Source organism: Castor canadensis, chromosome 18 (genome assembly GCF_047511655.1).
Source record: "Castor canadensis chromosome 18, mCasCan1.hap1v2, whole genome shotgun sequence".
Lineage (NCBI taxonomy): Eukaryota > Metazoa > Chordata > Mammalia > Rodentia > Castoridae > Castor > Castor canadensis.
Genome location: NC_133403.1, coordinates 468,714 through 491,479, shown reverse-complemented (window position 1 = coordinate 491,479; position 22,766 = coordinate 468,714). Strand labels below are relative to the sequence as shown.

The 22,766-nt window shown below is 60.3% G+C and overlaps 1 protein-coding gene across 4 annotated transcripts in view; it reads right to left on the bottom strand.

Annotated features, from left to right (window-relative positions):
- The window catches only part of Myo18b (myosin XVIIIB), a 114,066-nt gene that overhangs the window by 42,200 nt on the left and 49,100 nt on the right, over positions 1–22,766 (bottom strand). For all 4 annotated transcript variants that reach the window (XM_074061008.1, XM_074061009.1, XM_074061010.1 and 1 more), the window contains 8 exons: positions 20,959–21,087; positions 20,229–20,372; positions 19,706–19,795; positions 14,233–14,352; positions 13,633–13,741; positions 7,384–7,508; positions 4,146–4,300; positions 514–637 (listed from right to left, as the gene is read on the bottom strand). In XM_074061008.1, coding sequence (XP_073917109.1) covers positions 514–637; positions 4,146–4,300; positions 7,384–7,508; positions 13,633–13,741; positions 14,233–14,352; positions 19,706–19,795; positions 20,229–20,372; positions 20,959–21,087 — 996 coding nt within the window. The remainder of the gene's footprint in view (positions 1–513; positions 638–4,145; positions 4,301–7,383; positions 7,509–13,632; positions 13,742–14,232; positions 14,353–19,705; positions 19,796–20,228; positions 20,373–20,958; positions 21,088–22,766) is intronic.

Sequence of the window (22,766 nt, the reverse complement as noted above, 5' to 3'; positions counted from 1 at the left end):
AGCAAGGCTGCAGTTTTGGGACAGAAGGGGACATGGGATTGGGGGAGATCAAGCCCAGTGCCCGAGTTCCATCTCAGGGCACATAAAGGAAGTGTCTGCAGGGAGCACAGGCACAGAGCTGGGGCATGTTCCCAGTGGCCCGGCTACAGAAGGAAGTCAACTACAGGGCCAAAGGACAGTGGGCTGGACCTCAAAGGAACTGATGTCAGGTGCCCCAAGTCCTCCTGGGGACAACGGGGAGCTGCAGCAGGAAAGCAGTGCCCAGGCAAGGTGCCCCGGCCATGTCTGAATTGTCTCTCTGGGGCGGGGCAGGGCTCACGGATGAGGTGTCCCGGGTCCCTCTGCAGGCAAATGGCCAAGCTCGTGTCCCCAAACTGCCAAAGGCTGAATATCGATTTGTGAGACCAGGACACCGCGTGGGCTCTGTCACTGTGGGTGGCAGGGTAATCTGGGGTCTCATGAGGTTCAGAGCCCCGAGGCTGGTGGCCCCCCCAAGGCTCGAGGTCCCCTCACCTGCAGCTGCTGCTGCAGCCGGCTCAGCTCCCAGTGTGCCCCGTCATTCTCCCGCGCCAGCTTCTCCCGCAGTCTCCTCTCGAACACCGACTCCCCCAGGGCCTGCGCCAGCTGCATGTCAAACCTGCCAGACACAGCACGTCAGGGCCTGCACTGGGGAAACTGAGGCAGGGGTGGGAGGGGCGAGAACCACAAGCGAGGAGGATGGAGGGCTCTCCTGTGTGCCGAGCTGGGGGCAAGAAGGAGTGTGGATGCCATGGGGTGAGGGTCAGGGTTACAGGAACCCCTCAAAAACAAGGGACACAAAATAGAAACCAGGCGAACTAGAGAGGAAATCCAAAGACAGATGCAAAGTAAAACTTAAATATATATAAAGATAAGTAGAGAGCCATTTACCTTCCAGATACAGTTTGTCTACCCACCCACCACCCGCCCATCCACCCACCCGTCTGTCCACCCATCCACCCACCCACGCATCCGTCTGTCCACCCACCCACCCATCCATCCACCCGTCCACCCACCCATCCACCCGTCCACCCATCCATCCATCCACCCACCCATCCACACACACATACATATAGAGAGAGAGAGAGGGAGAGAGAAAGAGAGAGAGAGAGAGAGAGAGAGAGAGACCACGCGCACTAATCTGTCTGCTTCATGACATCTGTGAAGATGCATTAAGTCTATCAGGACCCAGTTTGGCATCTAAAACCCTTAAAACCTGGCGCGCGTTTGGGCATGAAATTGTTTGGTGGCCGATCTAACTCGTGTAATGACCTTTGTGTCGCGCACACCGTGCGCGCACGCATATCTGCGTGGTCCGTGTGTCCGTGACCGTTTGTACGCATGCTCATCTATTTGCATTTTTCGGGGACTTTTGTCACATTTGCGTCTTTTTGTGTCTGCGCGTGGACTGTGAACACGTGCGGCGTAATTCTTCTTCGTTGTCCGAGTCACGATTTGTCCCTTGCTGTCTGGCCGGCTCTTCTGCAGCCGTATTAAATGGAGCGTGGTCATTTTGGTTGCGAGGTGGACATTTGTACGTCGTTTGCTTTTCTTCGTTTCCTGCCAGAAGATGGACAGACATGCCACCAAGAGCCGCAGGGTAGTTAAGGTGTCGTGGGGTCCCCGGCCCCACCATGTTGGTGACACTGACTGAGAGGTGAATGCCGGCCATGACGCACCCAGCCTGGTGTCACCCTTCGTCCCCATTGTGCAGGAGAATCCTGTAGGGACAGTCAGGATGGGTCGCCTTTGTCACAGCTTTGGGTGGTGCTGGATTTGGATCCTGGAGGTGGGACGGCTTCCCTGCCACAAGCCATCCCCCATGCCACAAGGCCAGCTGCTCAATCAAGGTCAGTGTCCTGCAGCCCCAGTGGCCTTCAGCCACAGGCTGTCCTTGGACCGGTGCTGCTGCACTGTGACAACCACAGCCACCTGTGGCAGCTCCTGAGCTCCAGGGATTTCCCATCACAGCCTTGGGGAGCTCTAGGTGACGCTCAGCCATTTCCACGCAGGCCGGATGGACAGCATGTCCCCTGGTGGCCAGCTGTGATTGGTGCCAACAGTCTTCATTTGCATGGAGGTCAGCTGTGATTGGTGCCAACAGTCTTCATTTGCATGGAGGTCAGCTGTGATTGGTGCCAACAGTCTTCATTTGCATAGAGGTCAGCTGTGATTGGTGCCAAGTCTTCATTTGCATGGAGGTCAAATGTGATTGGTGCAGAGGCTCTGACCACGCCCCCTCTCTGACTCACTTTGCCAGCAGCCAGGAAACCCCCATTGCTGCCCCCTGGTTGTAACATTAGGCCCAAAAAAGGCTTCTCCTGATTGGTTAAAAAAGAAGTCCCAGGCTCCTGGAAAAGCCAATCACAGCTCACATAGGGGCTTGCCGATGGAAGGAGCTTTCTGATTGGCTGCTGGTGATTGCATTCTATTTCCTGCCTTTGAATGGAAATATTGTGATGACAGGATGGTCCTGCTGTCCTCATGTGCCAGGCCTTTGTGGGATCACCAGAGTCCTTGGCAATAGAGCCACTGCCAAAGAGGTGACGCGATCCGGGCCCAGCCCAGAGAGGAGGAAAGTCTCGAGCCGGCTCCCCTCGCTTCCACTAACCCCCACCTACCTGTCCACGCCCTGGCACAGGTGACACAAGGTGGCGGGGGCCTGATGGCAGGGTCCAGTGTCCCCCAGAGGCCCCGGGCTTAACAGGCCACAGATGGCAGAGAGAGGAGGTGCAGCCCACCTTCCCGAGCACACCGGGCAGCCCCCACGTGACCGTCACCCCGGGGGGACAGGCCTGCCGGCGTCCAGCTCCGAGTGGGGTCAGGGAGCCAGGCATGGGGCTCCCCCCACAAGCTCCGTACCCCATGGAATGGACCTTTGTGACCCATCATGGGTGACCATGGCAACAGGAAGCCACCTCCAACGGGGACGGCAGTGGACCGCCCTGGCCACAGTGGTGAGGACGCATCCCTCTGGCTCCTGCCCATCAAGACATGAAATCCTCGTGACAGGAGTGGAACCCACAGGTGAGGACCAGAGGGTCACAGCTGGGAGAAAGCTGCAGGGTCCACGGCTCTCATGTTACAGCCGGGCTCGGTCAGAGCTGTTCTTCAGTGACCCGCGGAGGTCACGCTTTCTTCGGTGGCCCAGGGAGCTGCTGTCCTGTCACACGGTCACACAGCATGCGGCACCAGTGCAAGGACAAGGTTTGGCCAAAGCGCCCAGGGCGGGGAGGGAGGCAAAAGGAAGCAAGGAAGATGGACGCCTCTCGGATTCGGGGGACACCACGACGCTCGCAAGGTCTTCTGTCCGAAGACGCAGCGCTCAGGAGGTGCAGTGCTGCCGCGGCCTTGGGACAGACGCCCCGCGAGCAAGGCCACGCTCGTCCCCCTGCCTGTGATTCCCGCGTTCACCCTGAGTGCGAAGGGTCACGTCCCCCGTGTGCCACCGCAAAGTCCAGACGGACCCTCGGCACCCCGCCACCCTCACCAAGGAGCTGAAGGACTTAGACGCGTCCCCAGCTGGCCGGGGGGGGACATAAGAAGTGGATGAGAGTCACGTAATTGTGCCATCGTGAGCGGGGGGACCTGCGTGCGTGATCTAAGTCACGAGGTCCACGCGGGCCAGGGTTTTGCTCCCGGGGAGTCCAGAGAAGGGAATGGACCTCGTTTTCTGGTTCGTTCTCTTGATCAGTTTTCGGCACGGGCACAGAAACCAGAATGCAGACCATTTGGAGGGAGCGGGGTGCCGTTCCCCCAACCACGAGGGAGGTTGAGGCCCAGAGGGTTGCGTGTCCAGTCAGTGGTCACCCAGCGGGGGCCTGAGCGGGGATGGCCTCATAGCAGCATCGAGGCTCCTGACCACCATGCTAGGCTGTCCTGGTCTGCCCTACTCTAGACATTGCAGGTGGGGCTCAGAGAGGCCAAGGACGCCCCCGTGTCACACGGCCAGCTGGGAGCAAAGCCAGGGGTGGGTGACACAATGCAATCGTTTCTTGCTGGAATTTTTGGGGGATGCTGACAGGGATTTGGGGAGGGGGAAAGGCAGACTTCGGCACCAGAGACCCCAGCACCAGTGCCGCCCACCAGGGGTTGGTGGCCAGGTGGCACTGGGGACCATGACTCACTTCCTCTGCTTCTTCTCCAGGTCGTGGTTCCGACTCTGCTGGTTTTCCAGCAGCACCCGGGTGTCCTCGAGGTCCCAGGTCAGGCGGTGGCACTTCCTCTTCAGCTGCTGCGCTGTCTTCTTGGCGCCCTCGTAGGCCCTCTGCAGCTCCGCCAGCTGTGGGGGGACGAGAATTGATGCTCTGAGGGCGCCATTTTGAGGAGCCCATTTCCAAGGTGAGCCGCGTGGGAACAAAGCAGACGCAGGAAGTGGCCGTTAAAGTGACCCCACCACGAAGGACCCAGGGTCCCCCTTCCATGGTGCAGAGTCCCGGGCAATGGCGCCCTTGCCAACCCTGCCAGGCAGGCCTTGCCTTCTGTTCTGGCGGTGCTGGGGTTTGAACCCAGGGCCTTGCACGTGCCACCTGAGCCACGTCCCCAGCACCTCGGACCTCACCCGATCACTCTGTGTCACCTCCACCAAGCGTCTTTCTGAGCCTGGTTCGCTCAGAGGTTTTTGCTTTTTCTCAGTCAACCTCCCACTGAGACAGCCAGACATATCTGTCCTCCCTGCCTGGCCTACGCGGCCCCTCGACCACCAGAGTTGATGTCCCCATCAGCCCGCGTCCTCTGGGGACATTCGTGAAGACCGGCTTTGGAGCCAGTGGAACGACCCAGAGAAAATCCAACCAGGACGTCAAGGGGCAGGTCCTGCAGGTCAAAGCAGCAAAGGGCACTTGCACGGTGGCACTGCCTGGGTGACATGCACAGGTGACACTGCACGGTTGACATGAACAGGTGACACTACATGGGTGACATTGCACAGGTGACACGGCACGGGTGACATGCACAGGTGACACTGCACGGTTGATATGAACAGGTGACACTGCATGGGTGACACTGCACGGGTGACATGCACGGGTGACATGCACAGGTGACACTGCACGGTTGACATGAACAGGTGACACTGCATGGGTGACACTGCACGGGTGACATGCACAGGTGACATGCACAGGTGACACTGCACGGTTGACATGAACAGGTGACACTGCATGGGTGACACTGCACGGGTGACATGCACAGGTGACATGCACAGGTGACACTGCAGTGGCATTGCGCGGTGGTATTGCACTTGGCCTTGAGCACACCCGCCAGGCGTTTTGCATCTTCCTGCAGCAGCCCGCCCCTCCCCTGCGTCCTGCTTTAGATCGGGAAGAGCGAGGCTCAGCTCGCTCACTTTGAAGCCTCGGCCTCATTAAAGAAGCTGGAAGTCCGCAGAGCTCAGGTTAGGACGCTGGGATTCACGCTTGGGATCTGAGGACACGCGGATGTCCGTCCACACCCCCGGCCGCTCAGGGACAGTTGCAAGTTCCTCACTGTCCCTCGTCCTCGGACAGCCGCCCGCCCGGCTTCACAGTCTGTCACTAACGACCTGGGCTGCTTCCCGTGCGCACTACGCCTCACGGGGTCCTTGAGAAGAGCGAGAGTACGGCCATCTCCGAGGTGACCATTACAGCGTCCACCACCACCGCCACGGAGAACATGGACCCTTGCTCCGTTGTTTCTAGGGTCCCCTCCCCACCTCTGCTAGGGCTCCCAGGACGCTCTTCTCTCTCGTTGAGACCCCGGTCTCTCCCGTCACTGGGCCCAGGGGAAACAGACGCGAGCAGACGGACAGATTTGTGGGACCGCAGCTTGGACTCAGCTTTGCTGGGGGGACAGCGATGCTAACACGGGTTAGCTTGGGGAACACCGAGGCGGGGAAGGGATGGAACGAGGGCCGGGGAGAAGAACCGGCCCTGCAAAGGCCCAGTGGGGACAGAGTGCGGCTGCAGTCGGTGGAGGGCTGGGGTCGCCGGCCACCAGTTTTCCAGAGCCAGTTCTGTGCATCTTCCAAATTCTACGTCTGGCAACACCACAATAGTGATTTCAAATGGGTCCTGGAGGGACCATGGGGACTGGAAAGGGCTGCAAATTGAGGGGCCATTTGAACCCCATGGTCAGACTGCAGACCGGGCAGAACTAGCTGTCTGTTCATCCAGGCTTGCTCAGTGACACTGTGGTACAGGCTAGTATTTTTTTTTTTCTGTACTGGGATTTGAACTCAGGGCCTCCGCCTCGAGCCACTCCACCAGCCCTCTTCTGTGAAGGGTTTTTCGAGATAGGGTCTGGTGAACCTCGATCCTTCTGATCTCTGCCTCCCGAGTAGCTGGGATTTCAGGGGTGAGCCAAGGCGCCCAGCTACGACATTGCACTTGAAATCGGAGGCAGAACAGTGAAGGCAGATGTTACGATGGCCAGGATGACAGATCCGAGGTGTCCCTAAGGGGAGAGGTTCCTGCATAGATGTCCAGACAGGCGGACACAGGAGATGAGGCCTGGGGCCTGTGGACGGTGGGAATCAGAACCGAGACCTTCGCACAGAGCTGTGCCCGGGTGAGAAGGGACGAGGAAGGCGCCGGCCACCGGGTGCCGGAGGAAGAACTTCCGTGAGAAAGCCAAACCCAAGGTGGCTTCAGAAAACACCTCTTCATCCATCGCAAAAACACACGGCGTCATCTCGGGGAAAGGCCAGCGCGCAGGTGCCTCCTCCGGGGGACACTCCCACACCCCGGTGCCAAAGGGACCCAGTTAAAACTGAAAATTGGATGAACCCGAACTCAAGAAAAGTAGCTGCACACACACACGCCCGTCACCGGGGTCGGAGAAGGGGAAGAACGCCATGGCCAAGGGCGACTGAGAACGGCGGCCATCAAAGTTTACAAAGCAACCGCAGAGACACCGCCACCCCGGGAGTCGGTGTGCAGGTCGTGCAGCCGCCATCCGAAAGCCACTCGGGTCTCCCGGCGGGGCCTGGCCTGTGGCGGGAGGCTGGGGACAGAGGCTGGAGGCAGGGAGACCGGTGCGGAGGCAGTGGGCACACGGAGGCCGTGGGAATGACTTTATAGGAGAGAATCCGAGGCCCAAGAGGTGACGTGATCCCACGAGGTCCCGGCAGAAAGGGACCTGGAGCTCAGACAACCCGAGCCGATGACCGGGTCCCGTGTGCGTGGACACCCGTCTCGGGCAGAAGCCCCATGGGTTGGGGAGTATTTTCCACACCCCACGGTGGCCGGCGCTTGTGACGACAGCAGAGTTGGGAAAACATGGACTTTTGGCTGGGGCCCTCTTTCTCTCTCTCTCTCGGGTCACCCACGGTGGGGGTGAGACCCTGCGTCCTCCGCGGTGCCCCTGGGGTCAGGACGGTGGCCGCCCTCTTACCTTCTGCTCCAGCTCCTTCCGTGAGGCCACTTCTGAGTCCAGCCTCTCCTCGCACTGCTGCAGACGCTTCCTGAGGAACTCATTCTCCAGACGGGCGCAGTCCAGACGCATCTGCCACTCGTCCGCTGTGTGACAGAGTCGGGGACGGGGAGACGAGGCCAAGAGAGATGGAGAGAGAGTGAGAGAGGCTCTCTGCCCCTTTCTGGATCTTTGCTTGCCATTTCACGCTCATGGAGACCTCAAACCCTCATCCCTAGACTTCAGGTTAAGAAAGGAAGCTTCCAGTCCAAGTTTAAAAACAAAGGTTTCCTCCAGGTGGCCTCTCCTGACCACCGCCACCTGCCCACTGTTCTGAGATCTGTGACCTTGTACCCTACAAGTGGACTCAAACCTTACTTCCCCCAAAGAAATCCCATAATCCTCAGCGCGGAGCTGCTGTAGCCATCTTGGGGTCCTTAGTCCTCTCCTATGAGTAGAAAGTGTCCCCAGACCTGTTGGTAGGAGCTCGCCAGCTGCCCAGTGGATTCAACCATCAGACAGGGTCACTGTACTAGCCACTGTCACAGGGCACAGACAACGCTGCCGCTTGTCAGAGCTGCTACATCATAGCTCCAGACAGGCCGCTCACTGCTTGTCTCAAGGAGACCAGGTGGGTCCCAAAGCCCTTCATTTGGTAAAAACCCCCAAAGCTCATTTGCTGCTTTAATTAAAACTGTTTGGCTGAATGGAATGAGATAGTTTAGGTCATAAGGTCTTATTACTAACCATCTGAATAATGGAATAACCCTCCTGTGAACATTCCCCAGGTGGATGGTGTGACATGCACGTCAGGTGCTCCTTCACTGCCATCCGCCCATCCGCCATCAACTCACCCAACCAAATCCACCCATCCACCCACCCATCCACCCACCCACCCATCCACGCACCCACCCATCCACCCACCAACCCATCCACCCATCCACCCACCCACCCATCCACGCACCCACCCATCCACCCATCCACCCACCCATCCACCCATCCACCCACCCACCCATCCACGCACCCACCCATCCACCCATCCACCCACCCATCCACCCATCCACCCACCCACCCATCCACCCACCCACCCATCCACCCACCCACCCATCCATCCATCCATCCATCCACCCACCCACCCATCCACCCACCCATCCACCCACCCACCCACCCATCCACCCACCCATCCACCCACCCACCCATCCATCCATCCATCCATCCACCCACCCACCCATCCACCCATCCATCCACCCACCCACCCATCCACCCACCCATCCACCCACCCACCCACCCATCCATCTTCCTATCCAGTGAGAGTTTTTGAGCACTTCTACATGCTAGGTATCATAGTATGTTCTAGGAACTTAACGATGAACAAAACAAGGTTGTGGGCATGATAAATATGAATTGTCTTCTGGATTTCCATAACTTTCTTCTGAGAATTGTGGTCATAGGTCCCACCTATTTTACGTTATCTCCCCCATTAGATTAAATAGCCAGTGGGTGGATGTGCCTTCTTAGTCATTTCGTTATCCCTGTGCCTGCTAAAAAGTAGTGTGTTCAATGAGTGTTTGCATACATGGAAGGAAAAATGGGTGGATGGATGGGTGGGTGGATGGATGGGTGGATGGGTGAGTGGATGAGTGGGTGGGTGGGTGGGTGGATGGGTGGATGGGTGGGTGGATGGGTGGATGGGTGGGTGGGTGGGTGGATGTGTGGATGGGTGGCTGGGTGGGTGGATGGGTGGATGGGGGATGGATGGGTGGATGGGTGGATGGGTGGGTGGATGGGTGGATGGGTGGATGGGTGGGTGGGTGGGTGGGTGGGTGGGTGGATGGGTGGGTGGGTGGATGAATGGGTGGGTGGATGGATGTGTGGATGGGTGGGTGGATGGATGGGTGGATGGGTGGGCGGATGGGTGGCTGGGTGGACGGATGGGTGGCTGGGTGGATGGATGGGTGGACGGTTGGGTGGATGGATGGGTGGACGGGTGGGTGGCTGGGTGGATGGACGGGTGGGTGGATGGGTGGATGGGTGGATGGGTGGATGGGGGATGGGTGGGTGGGTGGGTGGATGGTTGGGTGGGTGGGTGGGTGGGTGGATGGGTGGGTGTGTGGATGGATGGGTGGGTGGATGGGTGGATGGATGTGTGGATGGTTGGGTGGATGGGTGGGTGGATGGGTGGGTCGATGGGTGGGTGGACGGGTGGGTGGGCGGGTGGGTGGGCGGGTGAATGGATGGTGGGCGGGCGGATGGGTGGGCGGGTGGATGGATGGTGGGCGGGCGGGTGGGTGGGCGGGTGGGTGGGTGGATAGGCGGGTGGATGGATGGGCGGATGGGTGGATGGGTGGACGGATGGGTGGACGGTTGGGTGAATGGATGGGTGGGTGGGTGGACGGATGGGTGGACGGTTGGGTGAATGGATGGGTGGACGGTTGGGTGAATGGATGGGTGGATGGGTGGATGGGTGGATGGGTGGGTGGATGGGTGGATGGGTGGATGGGTGGCTGGGTGGGTGGATGGGTCGGTGGATGGGTGGATGGGTGGATGGATGTGTGGATGGTTGGGTGGATGGATGGGTGGATGGGTGGGTGGAAGGATGGGTCGATGGGTGGGTGGATGGGTGGGCTGATGGTTGGATGGGTGGGTGGGCGGATGGGTGGGCGGGTGAATGGATGGTGGGCGGGCGGATGGGTGGGCCGGTGAATGGATGGTGGGCGGGCGGATGGGTGGGCGGATGGGCGGGTGGGTGGACGGATGGGTGGACGGTTGGGTGAATGGATGGGTGGACGGTTGGGTGAATGGATGGGTGGATGGGTGGATGGGTGGATGGGTGGATGGGTGGGTGGATGGGTGGATGGGTGGATGGGTGGGTGGGTGGGTGGATGTGTGGATGGGTGGCTGGGTGGGTGGATGGGTGGATGGGGGATGGATGGGTGGATGGGTGGATGGGTGGGTGGATGGGTGGATGGGTGGATGGGTGGGTGGGTGGGTGGGTGGGTGGGTGGGTGGATGAATGGGTGGGTGGATGGATGTGTGGATGGGTGGGTGGATGGATGGGTGGATGGGTGGGCGGATGGGTGGCTGGGTGGACGGATGGGTGGCTGGGTGGATGGATGGGTGGACGGTTGGGTGGATGGATGGGTGGACGGGTGGGTGGCTGGGTGGATGGATGGGTGGGTGGATGGGTGGATGGGTGGATGGGTGGGTGGATGGGTGGATGGGGGATGGGTGGGTGGGTGGGTGGATGGTTGGGTGGGTGGGTGGGTGGGTGGATGGATGGGTGGGTGGATGGGTGGATGGATGTGTGGATGGTTGGGTGGATGGGTGGGTGGATGGGTGGGTGGATGGGTGGGTCGATGGGTGGGTGGATGGGTGGGTGGGTCGATGGGTGGGTGGATGGGTGGGCGGGCGGGTGGGTGGGCGGGTGAATGGATGGTGGGCGGGCGGATGGGTGGGCGGGTGGATGGATGGTGGGCGGGCGGGTGGGTGGGTGGATAGGCGGGTGGATGGATGGGCGGATGGGTGGATGGGTGGGCGGATGGGTGGACGGGTGGGTGGGTGGGTGGACGGATGGGTGGACGGTTGGGTGAACGGATGGGTGGACGGTTGGGTGAATGGATGGGTGGATGGGTGGATGGGTGGATGGGTGGATGGGTGGGTGGATGGGTGGATGGGTGGATGGGTGGCTGGGTGGGTGGATGGGTCGGTGGATGGGTGGATGGGTGGATGGATGTGTGGATGGTTGGGTGGATGGATGGGTGGATGGGTGGGTGGAAGGATGGGTCGATGGGTGGGTGGATGGGTGGGCTGATGGTTGGATGGGTGGGTGGGCGGATGGGTGGGTGGGTGAATGGATGGTGGGCGGGCGGATGGGTGGGCCGGTGAATGGATGGTGGGCGGGCGGATGGGTGGGCGGATGGGCGGGTGGGTGGATGGGCGGGTGGATGGGTGGATGGGTGGATGGGTGGATGGGTGGGTGGATGGATGGATGGGTGGATGGATGGGTGGCTGGGTGGATGGATGGGTGGATGTGTGGATGGATGGATGGGTGGGTGGGTGGATGGGTGGATGGATGGGGGGTGGGTGGATGGATGGGTGGATGTGTGGATGGATGGATGGGGGTGGGTGGATGGATGGATGGGTGGGTGGGTGGATGGGTGGATGGGTGGGTGGATGGGTGGATGTGTGGATGGATGGATGGGTGGGTGGGTGGATGGGTGGATGGATGGGGGGTGGGTGGATGGATGGGTGGATGTGTGGATGGATGGATGGGGGGTGGGTGGATGGATGGATGGGTGGGTGGGTGGATGGTTGGGTGGGTGGGTGGATGGGTGGGTGGACGGGTGGATGGGTGGATGGACGGGTGGGTGGGTGGATGGACGGGTGGGTGGGTGGATGGACGGGTGGGTGGGTGGGTGGACGGGTGGATGGGTGGGTGGATGGGTGGATGGGTGGATGGGTGGGTGGATGGGTGGATGGGTGGGTGGGTGGGTGGGTGGGTGGGTGGGTGGGTGGATGGGTGGATGGGTGGGTGGATGGGTGGATGGGTGGGTGGATGGGTGGATGGGTGATGGTTGGGTGGATGGGTGGATGGTTGGGTGGATGGGTGGATGGGTGGGTGGATGGGTGGATGGGTGGGTGGACGGGTGGATGGATGGATGGACCGGTGGATGGGTGGATGGATGGATGGGTGGGTGGGTGGATGTTAGGATCAAGGTTGAGAAGAGAAAACCCCAACAAAGATCCCGAGGTCACCATTTTGAAGGAGGATAAATATCTGCACGCTAAAGCTTCTTCCCTTTAGGAACCCTCGTGGTGAGGGCCGTGTGGCTGGGAATGGAGGTGATGCAGCGGGAAGCTGTGTGCAGGTGACGTGAGCTCTATGCTCTGCTGCCCTTTGCAGTGAGAGGCCTATGGCAGGTGGGGACACTGGTGTCCTTGGAGGCTCGTCTGCCCTGGCGCCATCCTATCACCTTCCACAGCACACGTCTGTCACCTTTCCCTGGCTAATCTGTCCCCACATTCACTTGGCAAGTTTCTGGGAGCAGAGTCAGTGCCAATTGCTCCACAACCCCCGCAGCGTCCAGCTCGTGCGGACATCATGGGTGACCCTTTAAATATTTATCCACGCGGAGAAACCGGGTTTATGATTAACACCCAGCTGGATGCAGAGAGGCAGGTGCGGTTCTTTCTGCTTCCTGCACGTTTTCTGATCGAGCACACGGTAATCTCAGCACAAAATCCAGTTTGTGGCCTGCTTTCCTACATGAGCACCGGGGGCCGGGGGCCTGGTCAGCACTGTCACCCGAGCTGTCCCCCGGGACAACGCCAGCACTGGCTGGAAGCTGACCCCATGGTGGTCCCCTCTGAAGAGGGAGGCACAGGCAGGGGGACGAAGAGGTCAGCACGCTTCTTATGAAGGTGTGATGAGATGTCCCTGTACTGTCCCCAGCTGTAAAGGCCTCCACAGTGACCCACCGGGGAAGGAGTCATCTCAGCTTCCCGCTGCGCCATAACTGCTGAGGGCCAGGTGCGGCCTTGTCTCTAAGTGGGGGACAGTCACTGCCCCTCCCAGGCTGCTATGAGAACGGGAAGTGACCCTGTTTTCTAACCGTCATCTAGCACTCAGGCCAAGCACTTCCTGCTCATCACGGATGACAATCTCTGCTTGAAAGATGAGAAACTGAGGCAGAGCGAGGCCCAGCCAAAGCCCCCATCCAACAAGAGACAGAGCCATGCCAGGCACTGGGGCTGACGCCTGTAATCCCAGCTACTCAGGAGGCAGAGATCAGGAGGATCGTGGTTCGAGGCCAGGCTGGGCAAATAGTTTCAAGACCCTATCTTGTAAAAAAAGAAAACAACAGAAAATGCTGGTGGGGTGGCTCATGTGGCAGAGTGCCTGCCCAGCAAGGGTGAGGTCCTGAGTTCAAATCCCAGTGCCACCAAAAAAAAAAAAAGGAGATGGGGTGAAGATTCAAATCCGGAAATGCAACTTTGTAGGTTCTACTGCTGACCTGACCTCGTGGAAATTTATGTCTGAGATACGCGTGTGAACGTAAAAGTGTCCCGCGCACAGGGGTGACTTTCACAGACAGCTCTGTCGTGGGGTAGTAACTTATTTGTGGTAAGGTCGGGGTCCCCTGCCTGCCGAGGCTCTGCCCCCGTCCCACCCGCTGTGACAGAGGTGACACTGTCCTCAGCGTCCTGCCCTGCCCCGGCCCGGCCACTCACCTCCCGCCGTCTGCCTCCTCTCCGCCTCGCTGGCCTGGATCTTCTGCCGGGCGTCTCCCAGCTGCGTCTCCACGGCGGCCAGCGTCCCCTGCACCTGCTCACACTTGCTCTGGAAGAAAGGCCGCCATGGGTCCCTTGGCTGGGGAACTGTCCAGGGATCGGGGTCGTTTGGGGACCCGAGTGAGTGCTTGTAGGGAGATCATAAAAGGAGCAAGACTGGACCCCTGCCCAGTGCTGTCACCTGGTCACCAGTAAGGTGACTGCAGTAAAAGCCACCCTGAGGTCCAGTCTCCCAACCGCGGGCTGCACCAACCTCTCTGCTTTGTAAAGAAGCCCATCCCTGGCATCTCATCAGAGCCGGCCATCTCCCCGCTCCACGACACCTCCAAGGCCAGGGAGTGACCACCTGCCATGCATTCCTGACCCAGAGACCCCAGGCCCAGGGTCAGCTCCTCCACGACCTCCCCCATCGTGTCCCCACAGCCCAGGGCTGTCCACTCCACACCAACCAGGCCGGCGCCGCCCGGGACCCTGAGCGGGAAGCCGGTCAGTGCACGTCTGGCTCCGGGCCCCAAGGTGGCCAGCGGCACCGGACCTCACCTTGAGCTCCTGCAGCTCCCGGAGGGCCTGCAGCCGCTGCGCCCGCTCCCCTTCCAGGGCCTCGCAGGCCACGTCACCTTTGAACCGCTCGTCAGCCAGCTCCGTGGTCAAGTCAGCGATCTGGGGTGGAGGACGGGGTGGTCAGGGTCCCACCGGGGCCACTGGGTCTCCCTTCCCCCCATAGACACAGCACAGACGCACGAGTGGGGTCATCACAACCAAACCCTTTTCCTACTACTGAAAAATAGTCAAAAATTACAGAAAAAAATATAACTTTTTTTTTAAATGATTAAAAATAAAAAATAAAGAGGCCCAAACCGAACTCCTACGCAGGCTTTGGGGTTTTTCTGGTACTGGGATTTGAACTCAGGGCCTTCACCTTGAGCCACTCCACCAGCCATTTTTTGGTGACGGTTGTTTTTTGAGATCGGGTCTCACAAACTGTTTTGCCCAGGCTGGCTTTGAACCCCGATCCTCCCAATCTCTGCCCGTGAGTAGCTGGGTGATGGGCGTGAGCCACGGTGCCCGGCCCACCGATCGTGTGACGAATGCATTCGAGCTGCTGCCAGGTGGGATTTTGTTGTTCTCAGCGTTGCTTTGTTTTGGTCACTTTTGTGATCAGGAAACAAAATGTACTCGAAAAGGAGAAAAAGCGATACCCTGTGCCCCATCTTTCCCCACCCCACCGTCCCCGCCCCACTCTTCACCCCATCAGTGACCACGCAGACCAAAGGCAGAGTCCAGGGACAGAGGCCAGAGGAGGCCATGGAACCGCTGCAAACTTGTGACAAGGAAGCGGTGAGCCAGGGGCTCCCGGGATCCCCAAAAGTGCCTGGTGCCCTTCCTGTCCTGAGGCCGCCGAGGAAGCCCCTGCTTTGCAATGACCCTGGCCGTGTGGGTCCCCAAACCAGAGCCCAGAAACATGCGTCCACCCCACTAAAACCTCAGAGCTGGGCACCGTGGCTCACCCCTGTAATCCCAGCTACCTGGGAGGCTGCGCTCGGGGAGGCTCGAGGTTCAAGGCCAGCCTGGGCAAAAAGTTGTCAAGACCCCATCTCCAAAGTAACCAGAGCAACGTGGACGGGAGGAGCGGCTCAAGCGGTAGAGCGCCTGCTTTGCAAATGCAAAGTCCTGAGTTCAAATCCCAGTCCCACCAAAAAGAAGACACACGCACCCCACTGTCCCCGTCCCTTCCCGCATGTGGGGCCAGGAGCTGTGTCCACAGAGGCGAGGGACACCGTGCCCAGAGCAGCCAGGGCAGCCAGACGGAGCCAGCAGAGGACCAGGACCCCGGCTCGCAGCCCACGGGGGCCTCAAAACCTGTGTGGAAACCTCCTGTGTCCCCCATTTTTGGCCAAGTCTCTGGAAAAGCTCCCCAGGTGACCCAGGTCCAGCTGAGGACATGGACAAACCACAGAGGGACCCAGGTGTCTTGACGCTGACCCGTCTTGTCCTCAGCTCGTCTGTTCGAGAATGGGCGCAGTGACACATACCTATAATCCCGGCCGCTGGGAAGTGGGGCCAGGGAGATTGTGAGTTCGAGGCCAGCTCAGGCCAAGTTATCTTAGACCCGATCTGGAAAAAGTCAATTAAAGACCCACGTGCTGAGGAGTGGCTCGAGTGACAGAGCGCGGCCTGGAAAGCGCCAGGGAGGCCCCAAGTCCAAACCGGCACCCAAAATAAGCAAGATAAATAAAAGCAGTTCTCGAACCCGCACCAGCTCCCGGGAAGGGTGTTGGGAGGACGGAAGGGAGGACGGTTAACGGCCGCCGGGGTGCGGCTGGTTACAAACGTCTCCTCCGTCCTGTGACTGACAGCAATGAGTCCCGTACTTCAAAATGCTTTGAAACGTCCCCGAGAGGTGACAGTGGCGGAGGTGACGGAAGGACAGTTACTCGATCTGATCGTCATGAGCGGACATGTCTCCCTCCACCCTGATTTACAACTGAAGAACGATTTCCCTGCTTTCGAGAAGGAACTCTTGGCCAGGCCTGGTGGTGCACGCCTGTAATCCCAGCCACTCGGGAGAAGGAGGCAAGAAGCGTCGCCGTCCAGGGCGGCCTGGGGAAACCCGCACAAAACCCTAAATGAAATGCACCAGGAAAACAACAGGACGGACGAGTGGCTCAAGCGGCAGAGCACCTGCCCAGCGAGCGGGAGGCTGTGGGTTCGAATCCCAGTGCGATAAATAAGGAATGTCTCAACTCCGAAGCCCTGGCACGCCAAGGGCCTGCAGGGGACACTGGCAGCGACCCTCCCTGTCCTCGTCCTTTCCGGTTTGTCACCTTCCAGTGCTCAGGCCGGGCAGGTGTGGGTCCCTCAAGCCCCTCAGGGGGAGGCATCCTTACTGACCCCGGACAGAGCCAGAGATGGACACAGCGGGTGGTGATGTGCCCTGCTGGGGTCACAGCTGGCCAGCAGCACAGGGACCCCAGCCCTGGCCCCATGGCCCTGCGCCGGGCCACCACCTGACCCTGACCGGTGCCACAGCCCAGGGGATCGGGCTGCAGTGAGGAAACTGAGGCACAAAGGGGCGGTCACTCGGTCACTCACCAGAGGAGACCAGTGGGCGATGGCCACGGAGCCCTCGCCCTTAACCACGCCACCAAACGGCTGCTCGAGGACTCACGGGCTGACACGCGTGAGGTCCGTGGCCTCAGCGTGGGGGACAGTTGGAGCCACCTGGGCACGGTGCGGGGGACACCTCCAAGGGCTTTCGCTGGACAGCACGGACTCCTTACCGGAGCCCAGGGATGAACTCAAAACAGGAGAGGCCTGGCCTCCCCGCCTCCATTTTGTCTGCCTCTGCCCTCAGCCATTCTCTCTGCCAGTCACTTTGCAATCACCTTGGGTTCCAGAAAGGACAGAACCGATGACACCTTTGTGACAAGGGACTGAAACTTCCCGTAAGGAACGAGCGTGCGGGACAGACGCCCCTCCAGATGAGGACAATGACCTGTCGTGACGAGGTCGCACCTGAGCGGATGCAGCCATCTGTGGGCGCCATCCTTCGTCCCCTGTCCCCAGTTCTTTGTCCTCAAACCCGCGCGCGCCCCCAGCCGCGTCATAAAATCAACCTCCGTTCTCTGCCTCCACCTGGCCTCTGCGTTTGGGTTTAGGGACCGGGCTTTGGCGAGCCTCCAGGGACAAGGGACACCGTGGCCCTTCCTGGCTTTGGAAGGACCTCGAGGGCCTCGTGGTCACCCAGGGCCTCAGCAGGACGTCCCGGGGCCATCCGTACACGCCCCGTGCTGAGGACGCTCTCCGTCCTGTCCGCCCAGCAGGACACAGAGCCCAAGCTGTCCTGTGACCCTGGTGACCCCACCCAAGGCCGCTCCCTCCCAGGACACCCTGACCCCCAGGACGGCACGGGGAGGACACGGGTCCCACCATCTGTCACCTGTCACCTCCTGCTTATCCTCAGACACCGTCCCTTGACACCGGGCAGGACCCCGATCCCAGGCCGTGTAGACACCGCTCCCGTCACAGCCAGCCGGATCGGGCGAGCCCGGGTGACGCTGGGCAAACCCTTCAGTTCTCAGCAGCGCCGGGAGAACTGGGTCACGGCCCCGCGGTGGCCGCGGGGTCACCGACTCGTGCCTGTGGGTCGTGTCTGGCTTGAATTTCGTCAGCGCCTCCATTCGTGTTGCAGAGGAGGCAGAGAAGAGGCCATGGGCCCAGTTCTGGGATGGGGAAACTGAGGCCCACCGTGAGAAAGGACATTCCAGCCGTGTCTTCCCCTGCGGGGGGACACTGACACCCACGGGCGCAGAGGTGGAGCGAGGTCTGCAGGGTGTCTCCTGGAAGGGACGCCGGAGGGAAGGGACGCCGGAGGGAAGGGACGCCGGAGGGAAGGGACGCCATCTCTGTCCTCCACTCCAGCCCGGTCCCCAAGAACTTGCTAGAAACAGCAGCTCCGGGGCCACCTGGCCCTGCCTCACAATGTCCCCTCCTCTACTGTGTCCTTGGGACTCTGAAGCAATTTGAAGGACAAAGGCCACTGCCCTGGACCAACGGGACCCTCTGCCTCGAATCAGAGCCACCTCAGGCCTGGGCTTGTATTGCGTTTTTTGTTTTTCTGGGGTGTTGGGGGGTGAGCCACACCTCCGGCCCCCATTTTACTCTGCTGATTTTGGAGATGGGGGTCTCGAGAACTCTTTCCCCAAGCTGGCCTCGAACCTCGATCCTCCCCATCTCAGTCTCCCGAGTGGCTTTGATTACAGGCGTGAGCCACGGCGCCTGGCTTGACACAGAATCAAAGAGGACCTCGGCCCCCCGAGACCCTACCCGGGTCAAAATAGAGAGGGGACAGGGGAAGCTGAGGGAGCCCCGCTCCTCGGGGGTCAGGATTAGTCGGGGGTCAAAGCAGCCATGCAGAACAGTGTGACTTTTTGGCAGGGAGGTGATGACCGCCCCGGTCACTTCCCCCAAACCCGAGCTTCCTCGGGTTCCCGGATGCTCTGCTGTACGAAATGAGAGAAGGGTCCCCAGGGGTAACCATGAGCTGCCGTTGGTGTCACAGGGGGGAGAACAACGCCCAGAAAGTGTTGTGGCCCCAGCTGATGTCATTTTGGGGTTCTGGGGGGCCCTTAGCCCTCCTCTCGGCCCCGAGGAAATTCAAGCATTTAGGAAATGTGGTGTAACATCACCGCACCCCAAAAGGCAGGAGGGAGACGTCCGCGAAGCTGCATCCCAAGGCGGAAGTCAGATCCGCCACACGTAAAGAGCCACCAGGAGCCAACGAGGACAAAGACAGAAGAGCGGGCAGAAGACCTGAACCGCACGGCCAAACCCCGCGGAAACGACACCAAAACGACACTGTGTCCGCCCCGGCACAACCAGCACGGAGGCTCAGTGAAAAAGAGGCCCTTCGAACACCGCCCAGGGAAGTCCCCTCGGTTATCCACGGGTGAAAATTCACAATAAAAAATTTAAAAAGTCAACAGGAAGCTCAGAGAAAACCGGAAACAACGGGATGTCCTGATGGGTGAGTTGAGCTCCATCCCCACGGAATACTAGACAGCCGTGAAGAAGGGTGGGCCGCGGTGGCGTGGACTCTCAAACTCGTGAACTTTTGAGATGACCCCCCTGCTGAGATCCGCCTGCCCAGTGTTTGTCCTCCCACTGATTTGAGGGGACGCTACCGGCTCTGGATACCGACTCCGTCACTTTCTGCTTTGGTCCACCCGAGTCGGATTAGTGATTTCTGACTTTTTTAGGGCACTGTTCCCTGTGCAGCGGATGACGTAGGACTGAATCTCAGCCTCAGACTCACTGCGTGGGCGACACTGGGCAGATGGCTAATGTTGGGGGCCTCGGTGTCCCCCGTATGAGGGGCACCAGAGAAGCCGGCACCTTGCGTTGTCTCAAGGGCGTTTTATAAGCAGTTTGCACAAAATCCTGCACACTGCCCCACACCCGTCCCTCACCCCGTCCCTCACCCCGTCCCTCACCCCACCCGGGCCAGGCGCACCGTGCTCTCCAGCAGCTCCGTGCTCTGCCTCAGCTCCTTCCTCGACTTCTCCGACTTCTCCAGCTTCCTTCGCAGTCCAGCCAGCTCCTCCTACAAAACAAGCGTCTTGACTCACCTGCTCCCGGCCGGCTGTGTCCTGCTGACCACTCCATGTCCCCCCGGTCACCTCCCACCAGGGCCCTCCCTGTGCCTACGGAGCCGCCGTCAGGGCTGAGTCAGGAAGGAAGTCGGGTGCACCTGCACGGGGGAGCAGCATGCAGCCGTGAAAAAGGAACGGGACGAGCTCCCTACAAATGAACACAGCAGGGGCCGGGGAAGCGGCTCAAGTGGTAGAGCGCCATAGCAGGGGCGAGGCCCTGAGTTCAAACCCCAGTGCTGCCACCGAAAATAAGACGAACACCGGTTTTGGGGTCCTGCAGATTTTGCAATAGTTCACCATGGCTCGACCTGGACGGGCCGGGTCCTGGGTCTCAGTGCGAGACGGAGCGGGGGATGGAGTCGCCACCCCGCCGCGGGGACCCACCTCCTTGGCTCGCAGCTGCTCCGTCCCAATGGTGGCGCTGAGCCGAGGCCGCAGGGACCCAAGGAGCCGCCACCACGGCCAGTCCTTGACCGCCAGGAAGGCCACCATGTTCTTCTGGATGCACTGGGCCGCCAGCCGGCGGAGCTGCGGGACAGGAGGGGGCAGAGGTTAAGGGTCCCTCGAGACCCAGGTACGGAGGACAAGAGGTGACAAGGACGAGGCCAGGGTTAAACCCCAACCTGCACCCCAAACCACCCCAGACCCACGCGAGCCGGGAGCAGTGGCCGGGGTCCTTTGTTGACGAGTTCAAAGCTTCGGCCTCGAACCCTAAATTCCCTACACGTGGGAACTCGTGTCCTGGGACCCTGTGGTCACTCACGCCGAGTGGTCACCTGGCCCCACCGCCTCACTGGGCGCACGCTGTCACACCACCCCGCCACTGAGCAGCCACGTGCGCTGATGGCTGTCTGTCCTGAGATCGCAGGCAGGCGGGTGTCTGTCCACCGCGTAAGGAGGACACCCCGTCTCCGGGGTGGGTCCCATCCGTGGGATCCCAAAGATCTCGGAGTCTGGGACCTGCCCGTGCCTCCGCGGTGACATCCCTTTCCCCATCAGGCCGTGGCCAAGACCAAGGCGAACGTCCCGGACACGGAGCTGCCACCTTGCAAAGCCGGCGGCTCGCGGACTCAGCCTCCATGGCCCCCGGAACCCGCAGGCCACGCCACAGTACCTTGAGCTTCTTGAGAGCCTGGCGGGACAGGAAACCCCGACACGTGGCCTGGAGGAGGACGAGGCTCTGGGCCGCCAGCTGCTCCCGCTGCCTCTCCAGCCTGGACGCCACGCTGGCCCTGAGGAAGACCTGAGGGAGGGACGCGGTCAGCGGTGACACCTCTGCCCAGATCAAAGCTCGGTGTCGTGGCCAGTCCTCCCGCCATCGTCCCACACACCCTGGGGTCTCAGCCTCGGCTTTGATGTAAGTGCAGAATCCCAGACGCGTCTGCTTTTGAACCCAGAGCCACCGCGAAGCCACCACGAGGACACAGGTGCCAGCCCTCCCTGTCCCCACAGTCACATGGACCCTGAGGTAAATGACCTTCCAGGCCTCGTCCCCTGGCCGGGATGCTTGGGGCCACATCTGCGATCATGCGTTTTTAATAAGTGTCCCCTGGCGATCTGAGAGACGCGGTGCCCTACAGAAAAACCACCACCCGGCCCTGGCTGGGGGACGGGGATGGTGGGAAGGAGGGCAGCCATTGCTCTGGAGAGGAAGGGACTGGACAGGCATTTTCCCCACGCTCCTCCACCAGCCTCGGACTCCAGACGAATGCACGACTGTCACCAAATGGCGTCCCCATTCACCAAAGCCTTCTCCCTACATCAGCAGGTCAGACGGCCGGTGACATTAAGCCTCACACGTCCAAACGAGGTGCCCAAGGCGAGGCTTGAACTCGCACCTCGGGATCGACTCTTGCACCCACACTCGGGGTCACATCCATCACGACACCAACATGAGAGCCGGGGTCCGACTGCAATCTGATCACAGCAGGACAGTCTCCATCGATTGACCCCGTCACCACACGATTCTCGGTGACCGTCCTGCTCCAAGGCTCTTCTCAGGAGGAAAATGGAAGGGACAGCCAGCCAGGGACTCCGCTTTGCAAGATTGCTTCCTTGTCACTTTACAGACAGAGGACACTGAGGCCGGCCAAGGCCACTGAGGTGAGTGGACCCAGTAAATGACAACTTGGTGACTCATCACCCATCATCCCTACTCCATCTCCTCGTCCTCCTCCTTCTCTTCCTCCTCCATCTCCTCCTCCATCTCCTCCATCTCCTCCTCCATCTCCCCCTCCTCCTCCATCTCCTCCTCCTCCTCCATCTCCTCCTCCTCCATCTCCTCCTCCTCCTCCTCCATCTCCTCCTCCTCCTCCATCTCCTCCTCCCTCTCCTCCTCTATCTCCTCCTCCATTTCCTTCTGATTTCCCCCTCCATCTTCTCCTTCTCTCTCTCTGTTTCTCTGTCTCTTTTTTTTTGTGTGTGCCTTTTTTGGCTCATGGCCCACCAGAAGTCCGTCTGTGTGCGGTGGCACCTTTTCACGAGGGTCACAGTCCACGCACACCTCCATAAGGCTGCAGGGGCTGAAGAATCAGGAAGAAAATTCTAGATTCTCTGCGTACAGGCCGGCTGCCTGTCAGACCCAAGCGCATGGCCTCCTTATCCCCGCCTTTAAGGATTCTGGTGATGAGGTGATGGAGACGCTGGGTCCCTTGCTGGTGGTCGGTCGGCGGGGAGCGAGGACCCGGTCACTGGTTCTCTCTCGTGCTGGCCTCCTTCCTATGAAGCAGCAAAAGCTGCAGCGCCCATAGGTGGCCTCCGCCTGTTCTCTGGCCTGGCTTCCTGAAGGAGTCCTTGACCTTGATCAGCTGGGGACGGTTCCCCGCGAGAGTCAGTGCTGTTCCACAGTGGCGCTGTCTGAGCACCGGGACGCCCAGGCGCTCACACCTCAGCTCTTGGCGCTGTCACGCTGTGCGCGAAACT